We start from the raw sequence: 15,246 nt of genomic DNA on the forward strand, positions 1-15,246 counted from the left end.
GAAAGATTCCCGGTGTTTGTGATGCTCGTCGTTTGATGCGACGCAGACAGGGTGGCGAGAGTGGTGAAACAGAAGAGTCATTGTCTGTCCTTTTGAGTTTTGAAGTTGAGTCTTTGCCGGACAAAGTGAAGTTAGGATATACAAGTTATCCTGTACGAGTGTATGTGCCGAATACATTATGATGTTACAGGTGTCAAGCTTATGGGCATGTGGCAGCAGTGTGTAGGAGCGAGGGTCCACGATCTGAGAAGTGTGCAGAAGGGCATGAGATAAAGGAATGTGTAGTATTGGGGAAAGTAGTGGAATGTGTTAATTGTAGGGGTGCACATGAAGCTGGGGATCAGAAATATCCCGTGCGAGAGAGGCAGGTTGAGGTTTCCAAGGTTAGAGTAGAGCAGAGGTTGTCATATGCTGAGGCAGTGAAGAAAGTAGAGGAAGATGGGTTAAAGGGGGAGGAGTGGTGAGAGTAGTAGAGACATACCAGTACAGAGGTATAGGCCAAAAAGTGATATAAGTTTCAGTAAGATTGGATTTTTAGCATTTATAGCAATGGCTATCAACTGTACTGCAGGGATGGAACGGAAGTCGCAGAAAATTGAGGTGGTGGTGGCAGCTGCAGTGTCATATTCCGTGTATGTAGGTGGCAGGGAAGTCAGGCGCAGGAGAAAACAGAGTGGTTAAACATTGAGTATTTATTTCCAAAACCAATGTAGAAAAATAATTAGGGGAAAACCATAACCCGTCGCACACCGATACAGAACCAACACGTACATAACAAACAAACAATCACCGACAGAGAAATGAGGGGAAGCAGAGGGTTAAATACACAACATATAATTACTGGGATATGAAACAGGTGTGTAAAGAGACCAGACAAAACCAATGGAAAATGAAAATCGGATCAATGGTGGCTAGAAGGCCGGTGACGTCGATCGCCGAACACCACCCGAACAAGGAGAGGCATCAACTTCGGTAGAAGTCGTGACATGCAGATAGGTATTTGGGTGTGCGAGACTTGACATCAAGTCACAGGGAGTTACAGGGTGTGTTAAGTGGTGATGTCTCATCCTTGATGGCATGAGGTAGGAAAAAATACATTTAATTAGTGGAGTAGGGTGGTGTTAATTTTATTTTATATAATTTTAAAATTAATGAGTGTAGTGTTAGATGGTAGAGTATTTATTTATTTATTACATTTCTATTTTTCAAGCAAAGTATATGGGAGTTATACTCCAGTCTAGTAGGTGGCAGTAATGCATCAAATTAGAAGCCAACCACCGTTAAACCTCACAGAAGAAGAAGAAGAAGAAGAAGAAGAAGAAGAAGAAATGCAGAATATGGGAAATATTGGGAACTGCTGAAATTTAAAATCCGCTCAGCCTGTATTACTTATGGAAAACGACTTGCTTTAAGAAGGAGCTGTGAGGTAGCTGAACTCTCTAAGACAATTGTGGATATCACAGAGATTGAGCATCTTGATCTTAATGAGAATGCCAAATTGAATGATTTACAGAATCAACTAGATACATTGTATGAGGAAAATGCTAGAGTAGCTTTCATAAGATCCAGAAAACAATGGCTTGAAAAAGGCGAAATGAACAGTAGATACTTTTTTAATATGGAAAAGAGGAGAGGGGAACTCAACACACTTCGGAAATTTAAGATTAATGGGGTTACCACTGAGGATAGAGAGTTGTTATCAGACTTTACCACTAAGTTTTATGAGCATCTTTACTCCTTAGATAACAATTTGAGTGACTCTAAGGATCTCCTTGATTCTATAGAGAATGTTAACACGGTTAGTGAAAAATTCAATCGGTCTTGTTGTCAAGATTTATCCATTATAAATATCCAGTACGGGGTTGCTCAGTTAAAAAATAACAAATCTCCAGGTTGTGATGGATTAACCTCTGAATTTTACAAAACCTTCTCTGAAGAAATAGCACCATTTTTACTTGAAACCTTTAAGGACGCTATAAAGAAGGGAGAACTACCTGCCTTTCTGAAGCAAGGGGTTATTACTCTTATATCTAAACCACACAAGGATCTCTTAAATATTGATAATTTGCATCCAATCACACACCTAAATAACGACTACAAAATTATAGCATTAATCTTTGCAAAAAGGTTAAAGTCTTGCTTGAATGATCTGATTGTTGAATGTCAATCAGGGTTTATGAAAGGGCGCCATATATCTAATAATCTGAGGCTGGTGTTAGACTTGGTTGAGTATTGTGATCTATTGGATGATTTCCCTGTTATGCAATTTTTGGATTTTCAGAAAGCATTTGATACAGTAAGTCACAATTGTATCTTTCATTGTCTTAAGCATTTGAAATGTGGTCGTTTTTTTGTTGATGCTATTAAAACTCTGTATAATGGTGGCAATAGCTGTATCAAACTTTGTCATGGAACATCCTCAAGGTTTAACATTTACAAAGGAATACGACAAGGTTGTCCAATATCTCCTTTTTATTTTTGTTAGTATCTCAAATTTTATGCTCATTAGTTCACAAAAGTAAATTTGAAGGCATTACATTCCAGGCCAGAGAGATCAAGATATGCCAACAGGCGGATGACACCTCACTTTTTTTGAAAAATGTGTCACAAGCTAGATTAGAATTGGATATCGTGAAGCAGTTCTCCAAAATCTCAGGTTTGGCATTAAATCTTTCCAAATGTGAGATGCTTGTTTTGAAAGGAGCTGTCAATCCGGCAGATTGTAACATCTCTGAAAAATATACTGTAACCTACCTCGGTGTAAAGATCACCAAAAATCTGAAAGGCTGTGAATGATCTTAATTTGAACCCTGTAACTTTATCCTCATGGTTAAGTAGGGATTTAAGTCTTCAAGGAAGGGTGCTTTTTTCCGAAGCTGAGGGACTATCTCGTGCATTCTATATTTTTTCATCTATTGACATTCCCAAATCCACTTGCTGTACCTTAGATAGGCTTTTGTACAACTTCATATGGAAAAACAAGCCACATAAGATAAAAAGAGATGTTATCACCAACAGGGTTTGTGATGGCGGTCTAAATGTCTTAGACTCCACTCTCTTCAATCAGATATCAAAGGTCAACTGGATTAAAAGGTACATAAAAAAATCCTCATAGTTTCTGGAATATTGTACCTCATTTTGTTTTTCAGAAGTTTGGAGGGCTTCATTTTTTTACTACAATGTCCATATATTGTGGGTAAACTTCCTGTGAAACTAGCGTCTTTTCACAAGCAGGCTTTAATGTGCTGGGCTTTGTAGTATAAACACAACTTTTCACCTCATAAATGTTTTATATGTAACAATGGGTCGATATTACATAGAAACAAGATATTATTTAACCATAAATGGTTCTCGAAAAACCTTGTCCTTGTCAGCCAATTAGTTCATATTAATGGGAATCTATTTACACGGAGAGAATTTATGGAAAGATACAACTTTGAGGTTTCATGCAAGGAATATGACACTGTTATTAAAGCTATACCTAGTGGGATAAAAACTTTACTTCAGAATAATGCATATTTTGGAATATCTCTGATTGTAAGCGATATCCAGGTGAATGGCATTGGTCTACTAGATAAGAAATTCAACAATCGTTTATTAAGGGAAATTTTCTACAGGAAGTCTATTCCCTCTGCGATATTTTGTTGGGATTCATCGTTTGATGTAAACTGGCGCCGTGCTTGGCTCACTCCACACAAATTTATGGTGACCAATAAAGTAAAAGAGATCTCCTTTAAGATTATCCATAGATTCTATCTGTGTAATAGATTGATTTCTAAATATAAACCTGATGTTACCAGTGAATGCAGTTTTTGTGATCTAGAAACTGAATCTACTGAACACTTATTCTGTCATTGTTTATATAGTGAAGTGTTCTGGGCTGATGTAAAACTAGATCTTGGTCTCAAATTGCATACAACCATTGACATTTCTACGTTTGACATATTGTTTTACTACACTGATTCCTCAATTGAATGTATGTCATAAATCTCTTTATTTTATTAGGAAAATGTTTCATACACAAATCAAAATTGATGAAGAAAAAGCCCCTTTTCTTAATTTTTTAAATCTGATTTGGAAAACTATTTAGTCTTTAAAACATATACAAAACAAAATGTAAAAAAAAGGTATAAGCTGTATGTCTGTATTTGAATTGATATAATGTGGATTAGTTGTATTAAAAAATATATATCTAATTTCTTTGTGGAATCCCTCTGGCTGTTATGTTTATGTTTTGCATGTTACTGTTAATAAAAAAAGAAAAAAGAAAAAAAGAAATGTCTCCAAAAAAGAACAATTTATGGCAGTAGACTGAAGGGTTACACTGCACTCATGTGGTGAAAATATGTTACTTCAAAAAAATGCAACGGAATTTACGTCACGAACGGAGCCGTCTCCTGTAAACATGGCGTCCGTAACCACAGGTGAGTGACATAAAAGGGCCCAGATGACGTGGAAGATCGCTTAAAAAGACTCAAAAACATATTCCCCCTCCCCCCAATTATTATTAGGATACTGAGTAAAGATGTCAATTTTATTTTGTTTGGAATGTAGGGATACCGTTTTCTGTATGTCTACCTAGCTGACATGGTGTGTACGGATACAAGTCAATTGCAGACTAGAATGTAGCTAACGTTAGCCGGTTAGCTATTCAAAATTGCTCGTGCATCATTATTGTTTGTAGTTACATTTTTTACCACGAACATACGTGGGATTGGTTACTAGCTTATCATTGGCGCCACCGTGTTGACTGATAGGTACGAAGTTGTAGCTAATCTTAACGTGAACCAACATTTTCATTCACATTAACTAGCTAAATTGGCTAGCAAGTCAACTAGTAGCTAGTTTGCTAGCCCACAGCCACACACTAAACATTTAACGTTAGCTTGCTAACGTTAGCGTGCTGCAGGGGAGGGTAGGTCGCTAGTACAACTACCGAAAGTTCGCCTTGTGAAAATTGTCATACGTTTCGTAGAGGCCATCGTGACATTAAACCTAGACTGAGAACGGTTGGTTAACTAGTTTAGTTAGCAAGTTATTGTATGTGTTCGAGACAAGTGGCCCACACACTGCAACCAGGGCCCTTTAGCTAATGTTGGGACTGACTTTAGCTGCCTGTTGTCTCCCTCTATTTAGCTAAACAGAGACCCTCAGTTTAATTAAAAAAAAAACATTTTATTGTGCCTGATACTGTAAAATGAAGTCCTTTACACCTCACTGACTTGCTTTTGACGGCAAAAGTATTGTTCTGGGGGAAACACTGGCAATATCAAATGTGTCTATGAACCCCAGTGGAATTTCGCTCACCACAAGAATCTCCACCATGGTTTTATAAATAACACCCAGCTGGGCAGTCAGCAAGCCTGTCCAGTCAGCAAGCCTGTCCAGGGTTTCCATTTGGTATTTTCCATTGGATCTCACTTTGAGTTTTAACTTTGAAGGTCAATAAATTTGATGGCTTTTAGTATTGCCATTGAAAACTACGTTTTAAGATAATCATTTTTGTAATATAGCTCTTAAAATTTAAGACATAGTACATGTAAACACGTGTTTGTTTTCATCAGCTACTTGAACTGTTTTTGGACACCCCTCTCTCTTGTCTTTTCAGCCACCTCGGAGTGGATCCAGTTCTTCAAGGATGCTGGGATCCCTGCTGGTCTGGCTGTCAACTATGCTGTGTCTTTTGTGGACAACAGGTAATAAAGGCCATCTTAACTCCTTGGCCTGGAACAGTTCACCGCAAAATGAATGATTGTCTGACCTTTTCATTTGATTATTGGTATCTAAGAGAAGTGTTTTTCAGTTTTGTTTTTGGTGAAGACATTCATGAGTTTACTAGCAATTATAAATATTTGGGTATTTTTCTTGATGAACATATTACTGTTCTATTCGGGAACATCTGCCCTGGCCAACTCAGCAAGTAGAGGTCTTGGAGGAGTTATAGGGAAAACAATAACACTCAAAGATATTGGTTTTGCTACATATTCCAAACTGTATCAGACATGCGTTTGTCCTGTTCTGGACTATTCAGCCGGAGTTTGCACCTATACTTGCAATAACTGGGGATATGGGCTGGGAACCCTGTGAGGTGAGATGGAAGGCGTGTATGGTGACACTTTGGAATAGACTGTTGGAAATGACAACTGCCAGAATAGCTAGTAAAGTCGTTCCATGGGATCTATCCATAGGGGGAGCCTGGGCAACTGAAATGTCCAACTTTTTTTCAAGAGTCTGACTGTGAACGTCTGCACGAAAACCAAATGAAGGCAGACATAGATATGATTTTTAAAAAACTTGATGCAATATGAAAAACAAATGGCTGGAGGAGATGAATCATAAACCCAAATTGAGAACCTTTTGTTTTTATAAGGGTGAATTTGTGTGTGAGATATATTATGTATAGCCTACCTAAAAGCAAGATCGCTATGTGCACAGGTAAGATCAGGGATATTGCCCCTGCGTATTGAAACAGGTCGGTTTTGTGGTGAAATGGAAGAAGAGAGACTATGTAACTATTGTGACCTCGAAGAAATAGAGAATGAAACTCATTTTATCCTCTATTGCCCTTTCTACCACGATATACGCTCGCTCTTATTCCAGAAAGCCCACCAGATATACCAAGGAATTATGTGGCTGAGTGATGAGGGGAAATTGAAATTGTTTTTTGTCCATTGTGTATTTCCTTTTGCGGAATATTTAAATAAAGTTTGGAATAAAAGAAAAAGGGCTACCTATAATTAAATTGTAAAAAAAAATATTTAGCTTCTATGTGGTTAATGGTGTGTGTATATAGATTGTGTATAGGCATGTCTTCCATATGAATCTTCTATGTGGTTAATGGTGTGTGTATATAGATTGTGTATAGGCATGTCTTCCATATGAATCTTCTATGTGGTTAATGGTGTGTGTATATAGATTGTGTATAGGCATGTCTTCCATATGAATCTTCTATGTGGTTAATGGTGTGTGTATATAGATTGTGTATAGGCATGTCTTCCATATGAATCTTCTATGTGGTTAATGGTGTGTGTATATAGATTGTGTATAGGCATGTCTTCCATATGAATCTTCTATGTGGTTAATGGTGTGTGTATATAGATTGTGTATAGGCATGTCTTCCATATGAATCTTCTATGTGGTTAATGGTGTGTGTATATAGATTGTGTATAGGCATGTCTTCCATATGAATCTTCTATGTGGTTAATGGTGTGTGTATATAGATTGTGTATAGGCTTGTCTTCCATATGAATCTTCTATGTGGTTAATGGTGTGTGTATATAGATTGTGTATAGGCATGTCTTCCATATGAATCTTCTATGTGGTTAATGGTGTGTGTATATAGATTGTGTATAGGCATGTCTTCCATATGAATCTTCTATGTGGTTAATGGTGTGTGTATATAGATTGTGTATAGGCATGTCTTCCATATGAATCTTCTATGTGGTTAATGGTGTGTGTGTATATAGATTGTGTATAGGCATGTCTTCCATATGAATCTTCTATGTGGTTAATGGTGTGTGTGTATATAGATTGTGTATAGGCATGTCTTCCATATGAATCTTCTATGTGGTTAATGGTGTGTGTGTATATAGATTGTGTATAGGCATGTCTTCCATATGAATCTTCTATGTGGTTAATGGTGTGTGTGTATATAGATTGTGTATAGGCATGTCTTCCATATGAATCTTCTATGTGGTTAATGGTGTGTGTGTATATAGATTGTGTATAGGCATGTCTTCCATATGAATCTTCTATGTGGTTAATGGTGTGTGTATATAGATTGTGTATAGGCATGTCTTCCATATGAATCTTCTATGTGGTTAATGGTGTGTGTATATAGATTGTGTATAGGCATGTCTTCCATATGAATCTTCTATGTGGTTAATGGTGTGTGTATATAGATTGTGTATAGGCATGTCTTCCATATGAATCTTCTATGTGGTTAATGGTGTGTGTATATAGATTGTGTATAGGCTTGTCTCCCATATGAATCTTCTATGTGGTTAATGGTGTGTGTATATAGATTGTGTATAGGCATGTCTTCCATATGAATCTTCTATGTGGTTAATGGTGTGTGTGTATATAGATTGTGTATAGGCATGTCTTCCATATGAATCTTCTATGTGGTTAATGGTGTGTGTGTATATAGATTGTGTATAGGCATGTCTTCCATATGAATCTTCTATGTGGTTAATGGTGTGTGTGTATATAGATTGTGTATAGGCATGTCTTCCATATGAATCTTCTATGTGGTTAATGGTGTGTGTATATAGATTGTGTATAGGCATGTCTTCCATATGAATCTTCTATGTGGTTAATGGTGTGTGTATATAGATTGTGTATAGGCATGTCTTCCATATGAATCTTCTATGTGGTTAATGGTGTGTGTATATAGATTGTGTATAGGCATGTCTTCCATATGAATCTTCTATGTGGTTAATGGTGTGTGTATATAGATTGTGTATAGGCATGTCTCCCATATGAATCTTCTATGTGGTTAATGGTGTGTGTATATAGATTGTGTATAGGCATGTCTTCCATATGAATCTTCTATGTGGTTAATGGTGTGTGTATATAGATTGTGTATAGGCATGTCTTCCATATGAATCTTCTATGTGGTTAATGGTGTGTGTATATAGATTGTGTATAGGCATGTCTTCCATATGAATCTTCTATGTGGTTAATGGTGTGTGTATATAGATTGTGTATAGGCATGTCTTCCATATGAATCTTCTATGTGGTTAATGGTGTGTGTATATAGATTGTGTATAGGCTTGTCTTCCATATGAATCTTCTATGTGGTTAATGGTGTGTGTATATAGATTGTGTATAGGCATGTCTTCCATATGAATCTTCTATGTGGTTAATGGTGTGTGTATATAGATTGTGTATAGGCATGTCTCCCATATGAATCTTCTATGTGGTTAATGGTGTGTGTATATAGATTGTGTATAGGCATGTCTTCCATATGAATCTTCTATGTGGTTAATGGTGTGTGTATATAGATTGTGTATAGGCATGTCTTCCATATGAATCTTCTATGTGGTTAATGGTGTGTGTGTATATAGATTGTGTATAGGCATGTCTTCCATATGAATCTTCTATGTGGTTAATGGTGTGTGTGTATATAGATTGTGTATAGGCATGTCTTCCATATGAATCTTCTATGTGGTTAATGGTGTGTGTATATAGATTGTGTATAGGCATGTCTTCCATATGAATCTTCTATGTGGTTAATGGTGTGTGTGTATATAGATTGTGTATAGGCATGTCTTCCATATGAATCTTCTATGTGGTTAATGGTGTGTGTATATAGATTGTGTATAGGCATGTCTTCCATATGAATCTTCTATGTGGTTAATGGTGTGTGTATATAGATTGTGTATAGGCTTGTCTCCCATATGAATCTTCTATGTGGTTAATGGTGTGTGTATATAGATTGTGTATAGGCATGTCTTCCATATGAATCTTCTATGTGGTTAATGGTGTGTGTATATAGATTGTGTATAGGCATGTCTTCCATATGAATCTTCTATGTGGTTAATGGTGTGTGTATATAGATTGTGTATAGGCATGTCTTCCATATGAATCTTCTATGTGGTTAATGGTGTGTGTGTATATAGATTGTGTATAGGCATGTCTTCCATATGAATCTTCTATGTGGTTAATGGTGTGTGTATATAGATTGTGTATAGGCATGTCTTCCATATGAATCTTCTATGTGGTTAATGGTGTGTGTATATAGATTGTGTATAGGCATGTCTTCCATATGAATCTTCTATGTGGTTAATGGTGTGTGTATATAGATTGTGTATAGGCATGTCTTCCATATGAATCTTCTATGTGGTTAATGGTGTGTGTATATAGATTGTGTATAGGCATGTCTTCCATATGAATCTTCTCATTGTGCCAGACGGGGTTCAAGTGACTTCTGTTTCTTTCCCCCCTTTTTTCTGTGTTTATTTATCTGTATATGTTATGTATGTATGTATGTATATTTTACTGCTCTAGGGATGTAATTTACTATCATGTATTGATTTGTACCGTTTCTTCTCTTTATGCGATGCGCAATGCAGAGAACACCGGAAGAATGATCATTTAATTACCATAGTGAATTATTGTAATGTTTGTTTGTGTCAATCACATAAGGGATGGGTTGGCAATTGGCAATTTGACACGAAAATAAAATGTCATTAATTCGGTAATCAGTCATGAATAATTTCCATTCGTTTCGAGAGAAGAAAATCTCATCCATTCTTTTATTAGTACGATTTAAATATTTATCTCACTCTTCCCCCCTCTCGCTCTCTCTCTGCAGGATCCAGAAGACCATGCTGATGGACCTCAGTAAGGAGATCATGATGGACCTGGGCATCACTGTCATCGGTGACATTATTGCCATCCTCAAACACGCCAAACAGGTCTACCGACAGGTAAGGAGAAGGCTTGTGTAAAGCATGCTCTTATTCAGAGCCACTGGGAATGCCTTGAAGAGAAATGATGGGCTGAAAGACACAATCACTTCCTGTTGCATCATTCATTTTAAGGAGCTTTCGGTACATCCTGGGAGCACTTCCTCCAATGCAGCACTACAGCTCATGTGACAGAGATGGTGCTTTGCCAAAATACTTGCTGTTTTTAATGCAGTTTTGACAGTAGTTACTCCAGTGCTACCTCTCTCCCACCTCCTCTTCCCCTCTCCAGGACATGTGCAAAATGGCCACACAGGCCATAACCTCAGGACAGTCCAGCGTTCAGACCGAACTCAGAAGAACTGCCCACACCCGTGAGTGTTTTTAATTCAAATCAATGAACCGTTATGAATGTCATACCGGTGATTTGCCTTTTATGTAGAGCTTTTCTCAAAGGATTTAACACTGTATAATGATAAGTCACCCCTTCCACTACCAATGAGTAATAGCACCCATTTGGGTAATGGCGGGAGTCATTCTGTGCCAGAATTCTCACCATATGTTTATAATCCTCTGCAGCCGCCACACGTATGATTGCCAACGCCTTGAGCCACGACTCACCGCCAACCACACCAGCCCATCACACTGACAACCGGGCAATCTCTGTGACCGTGTCGAACAAACAGGCCAAGAGTGGCAAAGCAGGTAGCTACCCCCTGTTCCACTCTCTGTGTGGACTGGCCTTCTCTCTCTCCATCTGCTGTATCACGAGGCGAAAGCTCCCTACCGTAGATGTGTCACACTGACTCTCTCCGTCTCCCTTTTTCTTCTCTACCTCATTTCACCCCCCCATCCTTTCTCTCTTTTTCCCAGTGCTGAGCCGGCCTGCTGACGAGGGGAACGGTCTGCCGGCGAAGCGTCGCCGTGTGACTGCAGAGATGGAAGGCAAGTACATCATCAACATGCCCAAAGGCACCACGGCACGCACCGCCCGAATCCTGGCCCAGCAGGCCAAGAAAGGTAGGGCCTCACCTACTGGCCAGGGTGAACCAAGGATACTAATCATTCAACCTCCTTTAATTATCATCCCACTAATATTATGGACTGCCGCATCTAAAGGAAATTGGTCTTGGAATGTCTTTATCTCTTACCATGATAAAGATGACCCCTATCCCTAACTAGAACCCACCATCCCACTCTTTCTGTGTGTGTTTCTTAAAATGTCTGTGTGTGACAGTATATTTCTCTTTTTAACTCTCTCTTACCCATAAAAAGGGAACAAGCGGATGTCTGTGTTTGAGCGACTGGGAGCCGAGTCCAAGGCAGATACCACCACGGGCAGCAGCAAGGTGAGCCCTCTCTTTTGACACGCTACATGTGTGTCTATGTGAGTGACATTGAGTGTTAGTCAGGGCATGGCCTCTCTGCTCTCATGGCCCGTCTCTCTCCAGGCCACGGGTGTGTTCAGTCGACTGGGCCGAGCAGACGGCGCGGAGGAGGAGCAGGGAACAGCAGGAAGGGTTGATGTAGACGGAGCAGAGGAGGAGGAGGAGGAGGATGATGATAGTGATGGAGAGGGTTCGGTCCTACAGTACGCTGGCGTCCTAAAGCGACTCCCTCCCTCCCAGAAGAAAGAGCCTGTGGCCCCCAAGCTGGCCCCCACCACCCTCCGCCGCCTAGGAGTGAAGTTCAAACTCCCCCCTACTGACTCTCCCTCCTCCTCTTCCTCACCCGATGGCCTCCCCCCTGCCAAGCTCAGTGTGCTTCAGAGACTGGGTAAACCAAATGCCTCCCCACCGCCCGCCGACACCCAGGACAGCCGGGTGACCAGCACCAGAAATAAGGCCAGGCCAGGCCTGGCCCTGGCCAGCCCTAAGGTCAGCAGCAGCACTAGGGCTGGAGGAGGGGAGAGTTTTGGGGCTCAGATGGACGTAGGGTCAGTCAATGTCTTTAAGAGACTGGGCAGCAAGAGGACCTAACGCATATCAGGCCATGTCTAGAACAATACCTTTTCATTATTTTGATTTTATTTGCATCCATCCGGAAGGCTAGTTATTGTGACATGTTGGTAACATCACATAGACAGCTAGCCTGGGTACCAGTCTGTTTGTGCTAACATTCCCCTCCCTGTCATGGTATGTTTATTATATGATACGGAGTACAAGGGTGGAATGTTAGCACAAAACAGGTCTGTATTTTAGGCTTACGGAGAGCTGCTTCTAGGAGGAGTTGGCTCAGTGATAAAAAGGGATTGTGGGAATGCAGGATGTAATGTTCACCGTATCACCTCAGCGCTCACCTCCACCGGGCTGTGACTGCCGGGTACAAGAGAAGTACAGTCCACTTAAGACGTTCGTGCTGTAACTCTAGTCCTAGAATGGACAACAGCAACAGGCAAACAACACATAAAGCAACCTCAACCCACAAGCAAGAGCATCTCATCGGCCTCATTTTTATATGAACTGTATTTGTAGAAAAGTGTAGACTCATATTGCTGTGAAGGCTCCACCACCACATTGAACCTCTGGTTGTGTACCACGATCTGCTTGAAAGCCAAGATATTCAGAGTTGTCTGTTCACAGAATAGGAAGTTACCCACCATTGATTGACCTGTATGTAGATGTTATTGTGAGTTTTTTTCCAGGGCTTATTCAGTACATTGCAGATAGAAATGTACCGTATAGAGCTGACATGATGGTTTTATTGACATAACAAAGAATCATGTTAAGTTCTGCACCATACATTTCTATCTATACTGAACAAAAATATATACGCAACATGCAACAATTTCAGTGATTTTACTCAGTTATAGTTCATATAAGGAAATCAGTCAATTTATATAAATTCATTAGTCCCTAATCTATGGATTTCACATGACTGGGCAGGGGCGCAGCCATGGGTGGGCCTGGGAGGGCATATGCTGACCCACTGGGTTGCCAGGCATAGCCAATTGCACGCTCTCTAAAAACTTGAGACATTTGTGGCATTGTGTTGTGTGACAAGCTGCACATTTTAGTGGCCTTTTATTGTCCCCAGCACAAGGTACACCTGTGTAATGATCATGCTGTTTAATCAGCTTTTTGATATGCCACACCTGTCAGAGATGGATGATCTTTGCAAAGGAGAAATGCTCACTAACAGGGATGTAAACAAATTTGTGCACAACATTTTAGAGAAATAATATTTTTGTGAGTATGGAACATTTCTGAAACATGGGACCAACACAAGTTGTGTTTATATTTTTGCTCAGTATAAATGTTGTGTAATGTTGTGCTGACCTGAATAACACCCTGGTTTGCCATTATTCCACATGGTACAGGAACTGATATGTAAATGTCCCCTTGATATTGATACAATACTTAGAAATTTGGGTGAACACCTGCTATCTTTTTTTTTTATTATTGAACTTCACCAGAACTTTGCTACACTGTATATAGATTTAGAAAATCATGACAAGAAAACAACAACATCCAAGGTTTTAAGATGTAATGGAACAAGGCACCATGCCTTGAGAAAGTGATCTTGAATATAAACAAGAAAATGGTGGAAAAAGTCTTGCCTGATTTATTTTCCCTCCCTCTTTGAGCTAGCTACTTCAAGCAGCTGTCCCCAGTCCTACAGTGTGCTCTTGTACTTTGACCATGCTCTTTTAATGAGAGACCGTGTCATTGAAATTGCAAATGAGAAACCACAGTCAATATTTGGCTTCTCGGGGGAATAGACATTGAGCTGATCATTTATCTATTGATGAGTTCAATAATATGTTGCCTGAAGGAGTGGTGTATGTTTGTCTGGGAGTGTGTGTGTGTGTGTGTGTTAGGGGGGTGAGTCAGTGAGCTCTCCATGTCAGTATTACTGCCCTGGGGATGGGTGTCTTAGCCCCCAACCTCCTCCTCACACAGAAACGAGCTGCATTGACAAAATCAGGCAGGAGCACAGCTGGTACCACTAACCAGGCTTTGATAGTGACGGACAGACAGGAGGGATGGTGCGAGTGTGACAGCCTGTCCACTCTTCTCCCACTCACTGTTTCAGACAGACAATACATGGAAGAGAGAGAATTCTCATAGACCTTCACTTCGTGTGGCGGTGTCTTGTTAGGCTTCAGTGTAGCTTTTGACATTATCGATCATAGTCTGCTGCTGGGAATACGTATGTGTTATGGCTTTACACCCCCTGCTATAATGTGGATGAAGAGTTACTTGTCTAACAGAACACAGAGGGTGTTCTTTAATGGAAGCCTTTCAAACATAATCCAGGTAGAAGCAGGAATTCCCCAGCGTAGTTGTTTAGGCCCCTTTCTTTTTTCAATCTTTACTAACGACATGCCACTGGCTTTGAGTAAGGCCAGTGTGTCTACAGTGCCTTACGAAAGTATTCACCCCCCCTTGACATTTTTCCTATTTTGTTGCCTTACAACCTGGAAATAAAATATGTTGTTTTTTTTGTGGGGGGGGATCATTTGATTTACACAACATGCCTACAACTTTGAAGATGCAAAATATTTTTTCTTGTGAAACAAGAATAATAAAACTTCAGTGTGCGTAACTATTCACCCCCCAAAAGTCAATACTTTGTAGAACCACCTTTTGCAGCAATTACAGCTGCAAGTGTCTTGGGGTATGTCTCTATAAGCTTGGCACATCTAGCCACTGAGAATTTTGCCCATTCAAGGCAAATCTGCTCCAGCTCCTTCAAGTTGGATGGGTTCTGCTGGTGTACAGAAATATTTAAGTCATACCACAGATTCTCAATTGGATGGAGGTCTGGGCTTTGACTAGGCCATTCCAAGACATTTAAATGTTTCCCCTTAAACCACTCAAGTGTTGCTTTA

General features: G+C 39.7%; 1 protein-coding gene across 2 annotated transcripts; it reads left to right on the forward strand.

Moving 5' to 3' along the window:
- Nucleotides 1-4,322: 4,322 nt before the first annotated feature.
- On the forward strand, nt 4,323-13,964 carry LOC106612491 (chromosome ssa09 C19orf47 homolog). Of its 2 annotated transcripts, none has more exons than XM_014213676.2 (8): nt 4,323-4,424; nt 5,609-5,696; nt 10,319-10,433; nt 10,705-10,786; nt 10,992-11,117; nt 11,286-11,432; nt 11,688-11,761; nt 11,864-13,964. In XM_014213676.2, the coding sequence occupies exons 1-8, from the start codon at nt 4,346-4,348 to the stop codon at nt 12,389-12,391; spliced, it is 1,239 nt and encodes a 412-aa protein (XP_014069151.1). In that variant the 5' UTR covers nt 4,323-4,345; the 3' UTR covers nt 12,392-13,964. The 2 variants fall into 2 exon arrangements, with proteins under 2 accessions (XP_014069151.1, XP_014069152.1); XM_014213677.2 differs by having other exon boundaries at nt 11,286-11,357.
- Nucleotides 13,965-15,246: the final 1,282 nt, after the last annotated feature.

This window comes from Salmo salar, chromosome ssa09 (genome assembly GCF_905237065.1).
Source record: "Salmo salar chromosome ssa09, Ssal_v3.1, whole genome shotgun sequence".
Classification (NCBI taxonomy): domain Eukaryota; kingdom Metazoa; phylum Chordata; class Actinopteri; order Salmoniformes; family Salmonidae; genus Salmo; species Salmo salar.